This window comes from Antechinus flavipes, chromosome 2, assembly GCF_016432865.1.
Source record: "Antechinus flavipes isolate AdamAnt ecotype Samford, QLD, Australia chromosome 2, AdamAnt_v2, whole genome shotgun sequence".
NCBI classification, from domain to species: domain Eukaryota; kingdom Metazoa; phylum Chordata; class Mammalia; order Dasyuromorphia; family Dasyuridae; genus Antechinus; species Antechinus flavipes.
In genome coordinates this window covers 541,181,151-541,200,241 of record NC_067399.1, presented here as the reverse complement: position 1 = coordinate 541,200,241, position 19,091 = coordinate 541,181,151, and the positions used below count along the sequence as shown (strand labels likewise).

General features: G+C 44.5%; 1 protein-coding gene across 1 annotated transcript in view; it reads right to left on the bottom strand.

The window, feature by feature from the left end:
• Positions 1-778: 778 nt before the first annotated feature.
• IGDCC4 (immunoglobulin superfamily DCC subclass member 4) overlaps positions 779-19,091 on the bottom strand; it is a 42,291-nt gene continuing 23,978 nt past the window's right edge. Inside the window, exons 7-20 of the mRNA XM_051980836.1 lie at positions 17,913-18,326; positions 16,883-17,047; positions 15,599-15,736; positions 14,575-14,745; positions 13,746-13,985; positions 13,292-13,393; positions 12,856-13,039; positions 12,069-12,196; positions 10,405-10,575; positions 9,860-9,997; positions 9,052-9,157; positions 6,828-7,059; positions 5,862-6,023; positions 779-4,863 (exon numbers count right to left, since the gene is read on the bottom strand). Coding sequence (XP_051836796.1) covers positions 4,399-4,863; positions 5,862-6,023; positions 6,828-7,059; positions 9,052-9,157; positions 9,860-9,997; positions 10,405-10,575; positions 12,069-12,196; positions 12,856-13,039; positions 13,292-13,393; positions 13,746-13,985; positions 14,575-14,745; positions 15,599-15,736; positions 16,883-17,047; positions 17,913-18,326 — 2,816 coding nt within the window. The 3' untranslated portion in view covers positions 779-4,398. The remainder of the gene's footprint in view (positions 4,864-5,861; positions 6,024-6,827; positions 7,060-9,051; positions 9,158-9,859; positions 9,998-10,404; positions 10,576-12,068; positions 12,197-12,855; positions 13,040-13,291; positions 13,394-13,745; positions 13,986-14,574; positions 14,746-15,598; positions 15,737-16,882; positions 17,048-17,912; positions 18,327-19,091) is intronic.

Genomic DNA, 19,091 nt, shown 5'->3' with positions numbered 1-19,091 from the left:
AATCTTACAAAAATCAATGTTGAAAACTATCTTTACATGCACTTGGAAAAAATAAAATACTATTAAATACACGCCCCGCCTCCCCTTTCTTATGTTCCTTGGGAAGAAAAGCTGTTTTTTACTCCGGTAAGTACTATTGTAAGTGATTCACTCCACCTAAGTGGCCACTGCCCTACTTCAAGTTCCTTTAATCTTTTGCTTGCATTGAAATAGCCTCCTAATTGTTCTCCCTTTGGTGTCTCTCTTCTTCAATGTATCCCCTACATATATATCAAATTGTTATTCCTAAAGTGCAGATCTGACCATGTCTTTTCTCCTCCACGGCTACCTCCTCCTCCTTCTCCTTTTCCTCCTCCTCCTCTTTTTTCTTCTTTTTGCTGGAGGCAATTAGGGTTAAGAGATAACCCTAGCTAGCAAGTGTTAAGTCTGAAGCTGGATTTGGACTCAGGTCCTCCTGACTCCAGGGCCAGTGCCCAATCCCCTGGGACAAAATATAAAATTCTCTGTTAGGACTTTCAAACTCTTATACAATCTAGTTCCATCCTCTCTTTCCAGGCAGCTAGCTACTATTAATCTTAATTATTACTGCTCAGTCTAAAAGTCTACCTCTTTTATTCTGCTTCCGGGTTCAAGGAACAGTTCAAGTATCACTTCCTTTTAGGAACTTTTCCGATTCTTCTAGGTATTGGTGCAGGACTCCTGCCCTACCCTGAAATTACAAAATTCAGATACTTTTTTTTTTTTTTTTTTACTTTTCTGTGAAAAAGTTGCCCATTTATGTACTCCCTCCCCCAGAGTGTGAACTCCTTCAAGACAGGAATGTTTGCTTTCTCCATCTTTATGCTCCCAATGCTTAGAACAGTTGAATAGAACTGAACTGGGCTCCTGAGGTGAACACAACATTTTTTGGAAAATAGTTTATTAATTCATATGAAGGGATACATGGTCACTGCCATCTTGGCATCTTAACGCTAAAGAATATCTGTGAGGAGAGGCGAGAAGCTGCTAAGGAACAAAAGGAATAATTAAATAATACAGCATGAGTAATACAGATAAATAGTAGGGCAGGTGCTGATTACACTTGTCATGCATCATAGGAAGGAAATCTTAAAGCAAAATCAATTTTTTAAAAAGCAGCATCAGTGAAAAGTGATAAAAGAGTGGAGACTCTACCCTGTAATGTAACAACAATCTCTTTCCCAGTTACTACTTTTAAGAGACAAAGCCAGCACCTCCAAGATTACTTGCAGAGCAAAATAGCATCTGGGATGCTGGAGAGGATCGGGCCCACTTTCTTATCAAGTATGAGTTATAGGCAGAGACCAGATTTATTACTTATTTGCTTTTGAGAAACAATTTTCCATCCCAACCTAATGGGTTATAAATTGTCTCATTTGCAGCTACTTAATTTAAACCAGAATTTCACTGCCTGTTAAACAAGGACATGAAAAATGAGGACACAGAGTGCCATACTAGAAGCGTACAGCCAGGCCTGAGCTGCCGCCATAAACATCAGGGCAAAAACATAAAAACAAAATAAAGCAAGGATTCTGACCTTCTGAGCAACAAGCCAATATGCACAGCTGTGCAGTCAAACCATAACCCCAAAGGCTACAGAACGGTGGGAGAAATGAAGGGTCTGGGTTCAGCAGCCTCCAGTGCCAACCTCCGTGATCTTTAGTGGTTTGCTGGTGGTGATGGGGAGGATTGGAAGGGGAGCAGGTCTACAGGTTAAGGGTATCAATCTTGAGTGAAACAAACACATAATAAACACACAGATGCTTTCTGTTTCCACACCAATAGTCTGATGAAGCTACAGGAACTCTGGGATATATTTCATGATTTAAGGGGGGAAAAAAGAAAAAAAGATTTTTTCTTAATGTGATGCAGAAGCCAGAGTTAACCCATGACTCTCTGTTCTGTATGAAGTAACAAAGTGGAATAACCTTCTCCTCAATCCAACTGCAAACACAATTCCCTGGAAAAAGGGCCAAAGAGAAAAGAAAGTATTTGTCCCCACCTAGGGAATGAGAGCTGGCATACATGAGAAGGAACGATCAGTGAGCATTTATTGAGAACCTAGTGTTTGCCAAACACTGTGCTAGGCGTGCAGGATTCAGAGATGGAAAGGACCTCAGATACTCCTTCGAAGGTCCTATAATGATTTCAGAAATGAGTTTAAACCAAAGGAACGAGACATGGGATGCTCTTGTACTGGCCTTTCCCCTTCTTTCCTCCCCCATACCAGTCTTTCTCAGATCTGGGGGAGATAGGGATAGGTACATGTCCATTCAGGGCTCCTGAATGTGAAGGCAGAGCTTTAAAAAGAAGGTTGAGGAAGTTCAGCACTCTATGAGAGTACCGCTACTTAAACTGATCTATCTGGTGCCTGGAATTAGGACCAAGTAAAGTTTCAAAAGTGGAGTCCTTTCTGTAAGGGAATTGGTCAGGGTTAGTCCCAAACCTGTGGTAGCACTCTGGACTTCCTTGATCTTGGGTGCTGGAACATGCACCCTCTTCAGTTATTGCTTTGGAAAGGAACTTTTTCTCTCTTCCAATATTTTCTCATAATTTGCTCTACTGGCAAGTTAAATCAGAGATAAAATTAATTATCCAGGTGAATGTGGCCACGTGAACATTCACTTGAGATTATGACACTACTTCTCCAAATTTAAAACACCCCCCCCGAAATCTTTTAGATTAACTGGGTCCAAGGCCAGAATGGAAGAGGGATATTGATGCTTCACAGAGAGGTGTGAGCCTCCCACACAGACACCCGGTAGGCAGGTGGCCTGTGCTTTTTTAAAGTCATTGCAGTGGGCATAGTTGCATTTTTAGAGAAAGGTGGTACAAGAACCAGTTACAGATGGATAGGGCAGGGGAATCACTTCAGCCTCTGAAACAGATGTGAGGTAGTCCTGTTGTGAGGAGAGAAATGTAAAACCAACCACAAGAGAAGTGAAAAGGGGAGGTGGTGATGAGGACAGGGAAAAGATGAAAAGAGTAGACTAGAAGAGGATTGAGAGAGAGATGAAAGAGGGGAAAAGGAGGTGGAGGTGAGAGATGAGAGAAAAGAGAAAGGAAGAAGGAAGTGAGAGATGATAGAGAGAGAGGGGAGGGGGAAGAAGAGAACTTAGAGATGAGAGAGAGAAAAAAGGGAAGTGAAGGAAGAGGTGAGAGAGAGAGAAAAGAAGGGAAGAAGGAAGTGAGAGATGATAGAGAGAAAGGGGAGGGGAAAAGGGAGGTGAAAAGCAAAAGGCAAAGAGAGAGAGGAAAAAGGGAGAAGAGAATCATAGAATGGGAAGATGGGGAAAAGAGCGTGAAAAGAGAAAATGTGGGAGGGTGGGAAAATAGGAAAAAGAAATTCAGAGAGACAGTTCAGGGATAGAGAAAAACAGGGCAAGAAAGAGAAAGCAACAACAAAGGCGAGATGGAAGGCTTTTACAGGGAACAAAAGAGACAAGCAAGAGGGTGGAGAAATGAGGACAGAGGCAGAGAAGAGAGAAAGAAAGAGGACAAGAGAAGTCTGAGGGAGACTGAGAGCTGGGATGAGGGAAAGGCGATAGGGAAAGAGATAAGAGGAGGAGAAATAGGAAACAGATAGGACAGAGGGACATAGACAAAATGATGAGGATAAATAGGTGCATGGGACAGAAAAAGGGAAAGGGGAAGGAGAGAGGAGGGAAAGAGTTCTAGGGAAGGGAGAGAGACAGGATATGGCAAGGGAGACTAGCAAGTGGCTATAAAACCAGGCTTTGCTCAAAATAAAATCAAACAGTTTTAGAGAGGACTCGGAGTCCCTTGCACACACAGCATGAAGCAGGTGGCAGAAAGGGGACGCACCCAGAATGTTAGGCGCCGGACCTGCTTGGGGCTGCTGCCCCAGCCCGGGAGGGAGGCAGCCGAGGGGCGTCACTGTCTTGCTAAGACAGGATGTTAGAGACACTCTCAGAGTGTGTAATAAAAAACGTGGAGTCATGGAAAGGTTGGCGGGCTGCAGCGACGGGAGGTGTTCCCGGAGGCTGTCCTAGAAAGAAATCGTCTACTAACCCACAACTCTCATTCTCATAAGCTCCGAGCACAGCCACGGAAATGCCCACGATTCTCCAGCAAACACCCGCCCTTCCTCCCAACCACTAACGCAAGGTGTGCACCCCCGCGGGGGCTGCAGGAGCCTAGTTCGCGAGGGGCGGGAAGGCTGACCCCGGAGAGAAGGGAGGCACTTTGGGACGAGCAGACTCCTGGCAAGGGAGATCTGGCTCTTCCAGGGCACCTACTGGCTCCTCCCGAGGCCCAGGGAGGTCTCCACATGGCTTAGTGAGGAGGTACACATACAGATGCACAAATGCAAATGTTGTTTCACATGGTCCAGGTCAAATGGGCGCCAAGCTTCGCCAATCAGGGCCATTGGCTCTGGGGGGCGGTGGATGAGTGGAGGCCGGAAGAGCTGCCCTGAAGGCCATCGGGGTGTCCAGAAAGGGTTGGGGATCCCTTTTTCAGCTGCTCACTCCTACAGGTGTGAGGGTACTCAGGAGCAGTTTTCTCCAGGGCATCTCCATGCTGGGGAAAGCCATTACAAAGATCTTGGACACTAGCCGCCTCTGGCTGGTGAGTCTGCCTGTCCGGCCCAGTGGCTTCTAGCTCACCTCCTCCCAGGTCTCTGCTTGACCAGTGTGTTTCCGGCCCCTGCTCACTGACATGGGAGGGGGAGGCTGGAGAACCAGGGGGGGTGGGGTCCCGAGGCTCCGGGCCACTGAGCTCAGGATCATGGTGCCCTTCAGATGCGGAGAAGTCAGAGTGGACGATGACATCAGCCTCCACTTGGTTTCTGCAGGATGAAAGTGGTTTCTTTCTTCCATCATTCTAGTAAGGACAAAGAACACAAAATACTGAGAATGCCGTGGGACTACCACATCCAGGAGTGCAGGAATAGTAAAGGGTGTCATAGCCCAGATTTGGGGGAGGGCTACGAATGACCATCACAAGGGGGACCAGCACCAGAGTAATCCTCAGAGCCTAAGGAATATTGAAAAGTCATTGCATGTATAATGGAAAGAACATTAGGCCTATGATCACAGATCCAATACTAACTCTGTAACCCAAAGCCAAATGAGTTCTTTGAGACTCAGTTTCCTCATCTGCAAAATAAGAATGATAACTTATCTCACAGAATTAGGAGGAGAGCACATTGCCTTTCTAGGATCATAGCTTCTAAGGGACTTAAGGATCATCTACGACAATTTTTTCATTTTACAGATAAGAAAACTGAAGCCTAGAAAAAATTAGATTGTTATTTGGTCAAGGTTACGTAGGTGCTAAAGCAGAACACAGATTCAAATTCAGGTTGCCCTGACTCCATTACTCCACTCTGCCTTCTCATTATAACCTGAATATGTATGCTGTGCAAATGAGCATTACTCTGATATGCATTCAGCAAGTTAGGCTCGGAGATGAACTTCCCTTGTCCCAATCCCCATAAGTCAGAGAAGCTCCAGAACCACAATGGCAGGTCTGAGACTGTGAGGATTGAAACATTCCTATGTGGTTTTGAGGTAGATTGGAGGGTCCTTTATAAGACACGGGTCAACCTAGGTTGGGAGAAAGAAGTACAGAGAGGTTTCCAATCTTTCAGAACCACTGCCCATCCATCCATCTACCCTTCTCCACCAACGTGTTCATTTCTAGAGGAAATTTCTCGGAATCTCTAGGTAATTCATGAACCCCATGTACTTCTAGATGGTAACAACCCAAACTAATGCGATACCTTTTTATCCCAAATAAAAGTTAATGGACAAGACCCATGATGAGATTGTTCCCACCAATCAAACGCCGGCCCAAACCCTCTCCACGTATACGCTCACCATCATGGCGTCGTACATCAGGGCCTGCAGGATCAGAGTCTGCCCTGCTCCAGCCGGGGGAAGCAGGGCTTGGGTCAGAGCAGGGTTAGGACACGTCTGAGGGGCCCCGCATCCCGCCCAGGTTCCTGACCAGCTCAGCCCTCCAGAGTGAGCCCATGTGACCTGGAGAAAAAAGAGCAAAAGATTGGTCAGCGATCAAAGCCAAAGTTAGATTCTGCTATGGGTAGGGGTGGAGTGAAAGGAAGCAGTGGTGTGGGGGAGCCTTAAAGGTGAGATCTACAGGTAAAAAATGGCTTTTTGCACAGGTCCCAAGCTAGACAAGATAAAAACCTAGGAGATGGAGCTGACTGGCTCTTTCCTGATGGAAAAGATGTCAGGAATGGCCCTGCGAGGGGAGACCTGAGGACAGGGCCAATGTCTGTGTGTGTGTCGGGGGTGTGGGGTGGGTGGGGAAGGCACTGGGAGAAGTGGAGATGGGCCCTGGTAAGTGAGTCACTGAGTGCAGAGGAAGGGGGGAGGCTCCCACTAATGATCAGGATCTAGAGCATTGTATCCCCACTTTGTTTATGCCGTTTACTATCGATCCCATTTGAGAGCGCTCACTGTCTGCAGGGGAATGAAGTGGGTGGATAGAAGGAGAAGTCGAGTCTGCTGGGAGAGGGGGATTGACCTTGGAGGCCATCCTAGCTTTCTGAATGTGGCTCTTGCTCACTAAGGTTATCCCCGGTGACTATATGGAGCCCTCCCCCTCCGTGAGAACCAAACTGTCCGAATTTGCCAGAGGGATGGGGGTCCATCTGCTCTCCCTGCCCCCTCTGACATCTGGCCCAGAGGAAACAGATGCTATCACTTGGCACACGCTGTACTCTGCCACCCCCTGGCGCCCTAAGGCAGAACTGACGCGCGGGAGCAGCGCGGGAAGCTGCCAGCTGTGGCGAGACGACAGCCACGGGTCCCAGATGTCACCTTTCTCTTGGTGTGGCCGCGACCTTCAGCGCCGCCGCCCATGAGGCTGTGCACCTCAGCTCCCTCGTCGAGGTCCGGGAAAGGCGAGAAGGACCCGTCCTGGAGCCGAGGGTGAGGGCACACCAGGGACTCAAGCTCGTGGGCAGCAGGGGGGCCGGGCGGGCCCAGCTGGGCGCGGGAGTAAAGCCGAGGGTTCTCAGCGGTGGGAGAGGCCAACCCGGGGAGCGACTCCCTGTGCAGGGAAGCGAGAGAAAAAGGCAAAGGGGTCAGAGCGCGTTTGGGCGGGGGCAAGAATCTTGGGGAAGACCAAACAGACTCCCATCTGCTTTATCTCATTTCCGATAAGAAACAACAATTACTTAATTGGAAGATTATTTATTCGAAGTCACACCTGAAGCAGGAAATTATTGTCCTAACAACCGGAGAGATCAAAGACAAAGAACGGAATTTGCCATTGTAGAGTAGTGGAGGAATGAATGCGGATCGGATCGGGAGGATCAGGGTTTTAATTCTGTCTCAAACATTACCTGGGTGGCCCTGGGCATGTCACTTAACAGCGTGAGGTTCTTCATCTGCAAAATGAACTCAGTGATCTCTCAGGCCCTGTCCAGACCTAAATCTACAATCCTACCCAACCCAGCATCTCCACCTGGGAGCTATTGTCCTTTCCCCACCTATTCGAAAAGCCCCAGGCTGGGGTGAGGCGAGGGATGGTAGGGAAAGAAGTGGTAGAATTTGTCTTGGATAAAGAAAATGCCTTACTAAGGTGGAAATATGCTTTGTGTAATTTCACATGTATAACTGATAGTACATTGCTCCCTTCTCAGTGAGTATGTGGAAAACTGGAGTAGGGGAGGGAGCAGAATTTGGAATTGTAAATTTAAAAAATAAATAATAAATTTATTAAAGTGAAGATGCTTTTAACTTGACCCCCATTCCCCTGATTTCAGATTAAGCCCAAAAGCTGAACAGAAGGAAGAACTGATTCCTCTTTCTGCCCATCCTCACTATCTAGGGGCAAATATCTCATTGACTAGTATGGTAAAAAGGGAAGAGCTAACCAGGGCTATATTTTACTAGACAACTTTGTATCTAAGGAAATGACACAAATTGTAAACATATAATATTATCAACTTTTATTATTTCCACTAGCTTTTTCATTCTTTCTTTCTGATATCTTCCCAAAATGCTGAAATGCTGATCCAAGATGATAGAGAGGAATAGAGATGGGAGTGGGGCGGGGGAGTGGGGGAGTGGGAAAGTTTCTTTTATCAGCCTTTGTCAGTTATATCCTATGGAGAGTGAGATCAGCATATAGGGTAAGGAACCCAGAAGGAACCAGTTACAGTGAAGATGGATGGGGAGTATAACTAAAGAGATTCTCAGGCAGATCCTGAAAAGAAATAGTGGATGCTTCCAAACCTCACCTTCCATTTTACAATCATCATTAATGAATCCTCCAGCCCAGTTCCAAGGTGTGTCCAAGGGCCGAGGGAGGCAATGGTTTCACTCCTTGATATCATCTCAAAAGTCAGGGATATCTCCAAACATGCTATTCCTTTTATAAGGGAATTCTTATGTATAAAGGTATCTATCCCTAAACTCTCACCCAGGAGTTATCTAAACCTTTTGTGGAAGCTATTTCCATTTCCCCCATTAGAATACAAGCCCATTCAGAAGCAGCTACAGCCAAAGAAAGAACACTGGGAAATGAATATAAACTGCTTGCATTTTTGTTTTTCTTCCCGGATTATTTATACCTTCTGAATTCAATTCTCCCTGTGCAACAAGAAAACTGTTCGGTTCTGCAAACATATATTGTATCCAGGATATACTGTAACCTATTCAACATGTAAAGAACTGCTTGCCATCTGGGGGAGGGGGTTGAGGGAGGGAGGGGAAAAATCAGAACAGAAGTGAATGCAAGGGATAATGCTATAAAAAATTACCCTGGCATGGGTTCTATCAACAAAAAAAGTTATTAAAAAAAAATAAAAAAAATAAAGGGGCTATGGATAAACTTTGGAAAAAAAAAAGAATACAAGCCCATTGAGGGCAGGAAATTTTGTTTTGTTTTCAGTTTTTTATACCCAGGGCTTATTGTGGCACAAAGGAAGTACTTAATATGTGCTTGTTGACTGACTGACCCTGTTATGGTTATGCAGGAGAAGAAAGGCTGAGAAACCTCTGCTTGGCCTCCTGATTCCCTGTGTCACCTTCTTACCTGTGGGAGTTGTTGCGGAGGCCGGCACACATGCAGGCAAGGAGGCAGAGGAGGCCCAGGCAGACACCCACTATGATACCAGTGACCGAATGAACATCCAGGACATCTGGAAGACATAAGAGAGAGACTGAGGACAATCAAAGTCTGTGCTACACAGACAGTATTTAAGATCTCAAGAAAATACTTATACCTCTCATGGAAGAATCAGAACACATCCTTAACATATTAACAAGGGCAACCCTTATTTTTGGCAATATGCTAAGCAGTTTAGATTGTAAGAGTCTTTAAGCTAGTTTTTGTTTGCCATGGGACTTTGGGCATGTACTAACATCTAGAAGATGCAATTTCTGGAAAATATACCAAATCAACCTCTTAGTAAAACAGTGGCCTTTTCCTCTCCCACCAAACCAAACTGGTCTCTTAATGAAGCTCCCCACCCCGCACATAGCTTCCTAATAAAACCTATCTTCCCACCTATCCAGACTCTCAAACTTAGTCCCCAGCCCCCCCATCAATTAAAATTAACTTTCCTACCAAACAGATCTCCTGAATTAAAAATTCTTTAGACTGAAATAGATCTTTCAACCCATCTAACCTATTCATCAACACAGAATGTCTAAAATGACTTAGTATTAGTCTTGTCTCAACACAGGATACTAGGTGAAATGACCATTGGGATTGGGGGAGAAGAGGAGGTCTTTTGTTTCAAGTCTTTTGTGATTTCAGTACTAGCTCCTGAATGGTATTTGTCCCAGGTTTCTCCTCCTGATATCCTCCAATATGTGTTCTCTCTTCCACCAACTCATACCTGAAAGTTTCTCCTGCAGAGTGAGAACATCTTGTAGACCAGAGAATGGCCCTGGTCCCACCTCTGTGCGTGCTCCCATCTTGAAGAAATATCTAGTGTCACTTTCCAACCCATGAACTTCAGCACTAAAGATGTTTCCTAGGGAAGAGTATGAAAAGCAGAAAGAGCAACATTAGCTGATAGTGAATGGTTGTAGAAAGAAGCCTCCTACAAAGCTCTACTACTTTTCCTCACCCCTGTCATACCCCCACCAGCCAACCTCCCAACTAAGGAGGACAGACAGCTTCTCTGCCCCTGATTCATTGGGAGGTGTTTAAACCAGCCCCCCACCAGCATCTTGCTCCTAATTATATTAACAACCCAAAAAGACAAACTTTGGTTAAGCACTTGAAAGAATTTCCTAAGTTCTGGAATGAGCTGGAGAATTCCTCTCTAAAGATGAATCACAACTAGGTGTGTCATAGAGGAAGACAGAAGAGATGGGACAGCTTGCAGCTGCCTGAGGAGACATTGAAGGCTGGATGGCCTGAGCAGTGCACACTCACCATCTGTGGTGAGCAGAGTCCACAGGTGGTCAGGCTTCGAGTGATTGGAGCTGTAAAGGATCAGGTACTCCACAATCACCCCATTGGGCTCCACTGGTGGACACCAGCGGAGTCGAACTGTAGATGGGGTGAGAGGGCTTAGGCGAAGATCAGAAGGAGGAGTTGAAGGTCCTGGGTAAGGTCAGAAGGGGGGAAAAAGTCAGGGGCACACTCACTGAGGCTTAAACATCGAAAGGAGTAATGGCATTAAAGGAAGTCAAAAGGGATGCTGAGAACCTAATAGATTGGAGGAGGAAATGGGGCAACAAAGGCATCATTAAGGTCCCTTCAGAGTATGGGACCAGAGATAAAGGTATAGGGATATATGGTGCATTATACTGGAAATAGCAAAGATTTGGAGTCAGGCAACTTGAGTTCTTTCTAGTCCTGGTCTTATCCCTAACATACTGAGCAATCTTTAGATTCACTTCACTGGGTCTCAGTTTCCCCAGATGTAAAACAAGGATGATAATAGTCTCACCAGGTTTTGATAAAGGTCACATCTGTCAAAATACTTTGGAAAGCAGAGAGCTTCTATAAAGTCCATCTGCAGTTATGGAAACTTACCCTAAGGATATATGTATAATAGAGATAATCTGTACATTACTCTGAGATTCAAATTTATTGATGTTTTAAGGGTAACCAAATCATACAACAGTATATGAAATCACATTTTCTATCTAGATAAACAAACTAACTTCAGGATGCAGTATCCAGCAGAACTGAGGCCCATCTTACCTTTGTAAGAGAAGCAGGCAAATTGGTGTAGTAGAGAGCTGGCTTCATAAGCCAGGAGGACCCGGGTTCAAGTCATGCCATTGATATGTACTTGCTAGACAAATCAATTCACCTTTTACTGCTGTGGGCACCTGTAGCTTTTCACCTTTCAGTCAACTGTGACTACAGAAATAATTTACAAAAATCTGTCTGTTTCCTTCTCCTATTTGATCATCCCAACAGCCTTGCGAGGCAGACAAAGATTATCATTCCCATTTTACAGGTGATAAAAGTGAGGGTTTGGGAGAGTAAGTGATTTTCCAAAGACGAATTAGATAAGCTAGAAAGTGGGCAAACCAAGATTAGGACTCCTGACTCTAAGTTAGTGTTATGGGCCAGAACTCTGAACTTGAAACAAAGGATTCCTACAAGGTGCTAAGTCAGTGAAATTGATAGATACAATGGTTATCTAGTTTAGCATGGTGCTCTAGTTCAGTACATATACTTAGTACTTAATATAGTTCTACGAGATTCACACCTATGATAAGAGAACATTACATTTTGGCGCCCCACATTGGGCGCCAAAATGTAGTGTTCTTTGTTCAGTTTTCTTGGGGTCTCTGGCAGCAGCCTTCGTTTCAGTTCAGTAATCACCACAAGTGCAGCCAGGTGTTAAAGTCCAAATCCTTTATTGTCTCCTTCAAAATCCTGCCTCCTTCACTAAGGCAGGTGCCTTTTTTCATAATACCATAACATCATCATCAGAGAGAAAGAATCTCAAGGTGGCTGACTCAGGTCCTGAAAGGAGACTAGGAATTTGGGGAGAAGGGGAGAGAGAGAGAGAGAGAGAGAGAGAGAGAGAGAGAGAGAGAGAAGGGAATGAAGGAAGCAGTTACAGAACCACTCACTGTCAGGCAGAGTAGACCGTTCCACCACAGACCCAAACGGGCCATCTACGCCCACCCCGTGGGACTGCACTGCAAACTCATATTTGGTGAATGGCTTCAGTCCACCAATGAGGATGTCTTCGCCGGAACTGTCAGGACAAGAACTCAACTGAACACTGAGTCTGATCCCAGCCCTCCCCTCCCTAAGGTCCCCCAGGTCCTGTCCCACCAGTTCCCCATTCTCCTCTTTAAGGTAGGACAGATATGCAGAGACTTTTAGAAACACTCAGCTTTGGTACAAAGGTGTCTTACAAGTCATATCCAGAGAGTAGGGATGCTAGCTACCCATTTGCACCCATTTTCTAACTTGAAATTTCAATTCTATGCTATCTCCTCCAAGTATCCTCAGCCCATTTTACACTCACACAATGTACTATTGTACTATTGTATTGACTGACCTTTCCTCTCTCTACATAATTTTGTCATCACTATCTGTGGGTGACATATAACCCATTCCTTCTTTTATGAAGAAGGAGTTCTCAAAAGGCAGATATCATGTCCTCCTCAATAGAGTGGGAGGCTGAAGACATTGTTTATTCTGTGACATATGCTCTGGTATTAAGTACAGTAGCCCCTCTGGGGGTTTTTAATCCCGATATCACGCCCTTTTTTTTTTTTTCAATTTTTCTATTCCTTGACCATCCTCACTCTGGTAAAGTGAGGGAGTAGTGACAGATTCTTGAACTCCTCAGCCTATGTCTTCCTTCCCATCATGCTCTGGTCCCCTTCCCCATATGCATTTCCTTACCTGGTATAGTAAGTGACCAGGGAGGCATTTCTGAGCCCCCAAGGACTGAAGCGAACTGTGTAGTTGACAATTTTGACTGTGGTGAAGTCTGGCTTCTTCCAACGCAGCCAGATGGATGTGGAGCTGTTAGATTCTGCATGTACATGGGCTGGGGGTAAAGGGGGGCTCTTCTGGACTGGTGGGTCTATTGGAAAGGAAGAAGAGAGCAGAGAAGAATGAAGGGTTTAGTCCCAGAGGGTGGGCTATGATATGATTTCTACTAGTCACTCTAGATTTTTAAGAGTAACACACTAGGTTGGGAATACAGGGATTTGGGTCTCAGTTCCCATTCTGCTCTAACTCACATGTTAGTCTATTATACTAGCTTGATGACTACAGTGTTAAAGTGGTGAAAATAGGAGGGAGACTGACCTCTAATATACAGCCAGGCTCTTACCTGCTGCAGGTGCCCTTTCTGTCTTGCCCTTCCACACAGCTGCGTAGCCATCTTCATGTTTGTTGAATGCAACAAGCTTCACCTCATATAATCGTCCAGGTGCTGGAGAAGTCACAGGGGATCACTGACTAGAGATCCTGACTCCTGACCCACATAGTCATGACCCACAGATCTTGACTCCTGATCCTTAGGTTTACTGACCCAACTTGATCTCAAGACTTTGATGATCAGAGACCCCAAAATCAGACTTCTCCCCACCCACTCATTACTAATTGGAGATTCTGACCCGACTTCAGGTATCACTGACCTGAGAAAGCTTTGAATTTCACTCCCTAGATTCATGGATCCCTCAAGTTGAATATTTGGGGACAGGGCACAAAGGGAGGGATGTGTAAGTTTCCCTCCCCTCAAAAGTCCAGGGGCAACCCAACCTCCCTGCCCATTCCTTTCTCACCTAGCTGAGTTAATTCATATTGCTTCACTTTTTTCTTGAGTCTGACAGGCCCCACGTCCCAGACCTGGTCTGCACGACTCCCACCACCAGAAGACCTCTCTTCACTTGTCTCCTCAGCTCCCACCTCCCTCCAGTACAGTTTGTAGCCTGAGATCTGGATAGGGTGAGGAGGTGGCTGCCATGTCACTACTAAGGATTCCATCCTTGCCTTGACCTTCAAATCTGTGGGAGCAAAGGGGACTGGGTGCAGTGAAGAGATGAAGAGGGGGAAGAATTAAATGAAGGAGGAAAATGGATACAGAAATGGTAAGATAATAAAGGAGAAGCAATTGAGCGTTTGGAGGACAGGGAAGAAGAAACAAAGGTCAGGGTAAGACAAAAGCATTTAATGAGTCTCAGATGCGTATTCAAATGACCATTTACATGAATCTCCCCTTCCTGGTTTTTTGGGGGCCACCCAGTTAAACATAGTGCTCACCTCCAAATCCATTCTAGAGACAAGACTAAGAATATAGTCAAATTCTACAGATTGCTCATCTGCTCTGGCCCCCAAGTTCCTATTAGAGGGATGACTTTTTTTGGGTATACTATACACTTTGATAAGGATACATATCATACAACATATGAAAATATACTCTAACATAAACACATACCTCCTCACATGCACAAATATATATGTTCTCACAATACATGAAAAACTACTCACCTGGCAATATGTACCCATGCAGATACATCTACACACATACTTCTCTATGGTCTCATGCCCATACATAAAATTTCCCTCCCTTTATACCCCCTCTCCCCCAGCACACCCCTCTGCTCTCCATACTGTGAGTCTGGTTCTCTGTATTGGGCGTTCGGTGCTGTGTCCATTGGGAGGGGGCTCCATATCCTGCACTAGTGCCTGCGGCAATGCGCACCCTGTACACCTTGTTGGGTTGTAATGAGTATAACATGAGCTGTGTCTCATTCCCAGAGACCTCAGTGGAAATAACTTGATCTGTTAAAGGCAGAAAAAGGATACAAGTTAACAACAGCTTTGAGACTCTGACAATAGACCCTCACTTGTTCCCCAAGTTACTCGGCCCTGGATACCAAGACCCTAGGCACTTGAACACTTGGATGCAAGTTCAAGAACATATACCCAAGTTTATTTGACTTCAACTAAAAAAAATTCATTCTAGAGAGGAGTCACTACTCCACACTGCCTTTCCCTTCTAAGATGAGGGTTCTCAACAAAATTATCTTCCTCTATACCTAGCAACCTAGGATAGAAAACACCTCTCCACCCCCATAACATTACCTGGGACTGCTTACTACTTCAGAGCCAGGGACATAGTAGGGGAAAAGATAGGAAGGTGGGAAGCCCCAAGTTCCTGTCTTCATCCTGCTCTCTCTGTAAAACCACCCCAAACTCAGAATACAGAATTTTCTGACTTAAAGGAGGCCCTAAATCCCATTCCTCTTGTTACCTGACCTTATCTAATATTCCTATACTTAAAACAGTGCTTGGTACATGGTAAGGGTTTTTTATTCATTCATTTTCTCCATTCAATGAACCTACAGAGAATATCTTCTCAGCCTTATTTTAACTTATTCACTTTCTCTTCTTTCTCTATCTTCTCCCAGCCTACTCTTCCCTTCCTCCCTCTCCTTCATGACTCCCATATCATTCTTTTCTCAATTTCTTCTGCTACAGGTGACTCTTAGTAACCTCTCCATTCTATCGTGCAGGGTATCCCACATTCTATGCTACTCTGTGGACCAACCACCCACTCATCCAGTATTGATCCTCTTCTTCTACCAGGCCAGTATAGAGCTAGATGCCTGAATGGACCCTATATTATGCTCACCTTCTCTTAGTGTGCAGTAGTCAATCTTATATTTCACAACTTTCCCATTGCTCAGGGAGGGTGGCAAAGGTAGCCAGCTCACTCGAATGTCCCCAGGAGTAGTGCTTGACAAAGAAAGCTGGGGTGCAGCACTGGGGACTGAGAACCAAGTGTTAGTGTGAGGCTCATCAGACTGATGAGGAAATAAGGATCCAGGGAAATAAAGCAACAGTGTGTGAGTGAAAGAGTCAGACTAGAACCTATGAGAGAAGTAGAAAAGCCATACTAGGGAAAATCAAGAAAGCTGGAGGACATGATGTTTAAGGCTTCTGAACCAACAGAGGCAAATTCAATTAGAGTTAGAAGTCTTTTAAACCATGAAGATCCTTGGGGGCTGCATATTAACTTGATAAAAAACCGTCTCTTTTTTGTTTTTATTTATTTCGTTAAATTAAAAAAATATTTTATTAAGTTGTATTTGTATTTTGTTAAATTTTCTTTTTTGTTATTTTGTTAAATATTTCTCAGCTACATTTTCATTTTATTTGGGATGCATATGGGACCATTACATTCTGAACCAGTAGTGTCAAGCTCCAACAGAAATGGGACCATTAACCCATAAGTAAGGAACCTGATGGTGGCATATAGATATAGAAAAGCACATATTGTGTTTTTGTTTTATTAAATATTTCTCCATCACCTTTTAATGTGGTTCAGTCACACTTGAGATAGCAGTAGGACAGTAGTCAAAGACTGAAATGTAGACCACCAAAGTGTGGAGGGGATTTCTCCAATTGTAGAAGTAACCAGGCTCCCCTCTCTTACTAAAAAACTTGAATAGTATTTAGGAAGCACCTGATGGAGAGCCCATTTTTGGCCTGGCTTCAGAACTAATTGAAAACTTCTTGGAAAGAATCTGGAGGCCAGAAGAGAGATGGTGTAGTGGGAAAGAGCCCTGGATTGAGAATCAGGAGAATGGCACTCCAATGGCAACTCTGCCTCTCATAAACTGTGTTTGATATGGAACAAGTCACTTCAGCTTTTAGATTTCAGTTTCTTCATCTATCATAAAGAACTAGTCACACCCATTTTACCCACTCATTGCATATAAACTGTTGAGAAGAAAAAATAAGACAATGGATAGAGAAGCACAGTCAAGGGAAGTTATCAAGGGAAAAGTTTAAACAAATTTTAGGAAGTGTTATGATCAGTTATTGAGATTAAGGGCATCTCTTGGACTCATCCCCTCTGCCAGGTCCCATCTTCCCATTTAACCCCCCAAAGAGCAGTGGCTCAGTGGTATACCATCATCCAGGGTATGAACAAGGGCGGGAGCTGAGGTGCGGCTAGCTCCCAGCTGGGAATAGGCCACCACGTAGAACTCATAGTCAGTGTCCGGGTCCAAGTCTCGGACCTGCATCTCTGTTGTGTCATTGTTGACAGCAAACTGGTACTCCACATTGTCTGTGCCTGAAGATTAAGGATCAAGGGGGAAGGTAAGGGAAGAGGGGAAAGGATATGATAAATCCCCAAAAGGCAACTTGACATAAATTCAACCTCAGACCTGAACACTTCTCTGGGAGACTGAATAGAATTGGAAGAGATTTTACCTATATTAGTCCTCTGCAATTAAAAAAAAAACCAAAACTATAATTATAACATTGCAGATAAATGGGATGAAGGGAAAATGAAATATTGCTTTTAATAGTCTGGAATTGAAAATGCATGACCTTTCTTAGCTGCTGCTTGTCCGAGTGTTTATACTGTTTTCTTGAAGTCTAACTGAAATTCCTTTTACTGCCCTAGTTGGGATGAGGGACACCCTTGGAGCTTTAAAGGTGTACTTTGTAGGGTATTTAAGAATACCACAAAAGTCCTCTGTAACAAAACAAAATCTGTTTCTAAAACCAACTACTTTTCAGGTAAGAACCAGAGAATTCCCCCCACATCCAATTCTTAAAGCCTTTAAAAAACCATACAATGCAGCTTCTTATCTCCAAAGTGGACTACCCCTTCCTTATCCTACACAGAACCCCCAGTATCCCTTGCTCCAGTCTCTCTTATCCCCTGAAGCACCAAGTAATCCTTCCCAATCTATAACCCCAATCTCTTCCATTGCCACTCAAACCCCACTACCTTTCATTATTTTCTCCAGAAGGAAGAAGACAAACACCTTGGGGTATAATTCCTTCTTAGGAACCTCCAGAGATCCTTAGATCTAACCAATTCTTTCCCTATCCTCCCACTTCTCATCAGGCAGCTCTTTCTATTTTTAATCTAAATTCTTCCATTTTTCCTTATCATGGCCTAGATGAAAAGTACTAGAGAGACATACCCAGTGCTTTCTGATAGTGAAGAGAAAAGCCAATGATCTGTTCACTGTGCAGCTCTGGTCGCTCCCAGGATACTAGAACTGAGGTGCTGGTCAGTGGGGTAGCAGCCACTTTGGTGGGGGCACTGGGAAGCCCTTCTCGGACAATGACAGTCAAGCGAGCCGTGGCACATGCTGTACCCAGTCTGTTCTTGGCCACACACTGGTAGTAGCCAGCATCCTCCAGGCCAATCTGTGTGATGACCAAGCTGCTTCCTCCAGCTTGGATCTTGACCCTTCCATTGGACAACAGTGGTTCCCCATTCCGTAGCCAATGTAGAGTTGGTGCTGGTTCACCCTCTGCCTGGCACACAAAACGTGCTGTGCTTGCCCTCGTACGGGAGATTGTCTCTGGGGCCTGGGAGATGATGGGAGATGCTGGGAAAGACAAATATTGATGGTCTCCTTTCAAATCATTCACCTTATCCAGGCCCCAACTTCCTTTCAGAAGCTCACCTTATCCTGATTTGGTCTAATGCTACCCCCTTTTCCCTCCTACCCCTCCACCTCATTCATTCCCCAGCCTTATTCTAACTCCTAGCTACTTAAACTGTGGTTTGCGACCCCATGTCTTGTAACTGAATATGGGAGTTATGAAATTATGATTTATCATCAGTAAATGTTTGATTTGTATACCTATTTTATATAGCTATATATCTGGGTCAAGTAAAAATTTCTCGTGCAAAAAGGGATCATGAGTAGATGTTCAAGAAGTCTTCCTCTAATCCACCTCCTTCAAGCTATATTTTACCTTTCCCTATTACTCACATCTTCTTTCTCCATCCTAATCTTAACCTATCCAATTTTCCTTAATTTTCCCAGGATACTTTCTAGTAGCCTTCCATCATATCATACATCCTCCCACCATTCAGTCCTTTTCTGGAGTAATTAATTTCCTTCTTTCATCTTAGGTTCTAATAACAATAAAATATTCCTGAGAACTCACTTTCTAGTTTCTCCTTACCTTACCTAAGAGACTTCTCCTTCCTAAGTCATCTGACTTCCTCTATCCCCTTTCCCTCCGTCATTGCTCCTGATTCTCTTCGTTTCTGTTCCAGATTTGCATTCCCACCACCACCACCACCAACTCCAATCTACTGTTTTTTTTTTTAATAAATTTACTTCCATTTTAGTTTCAAATTC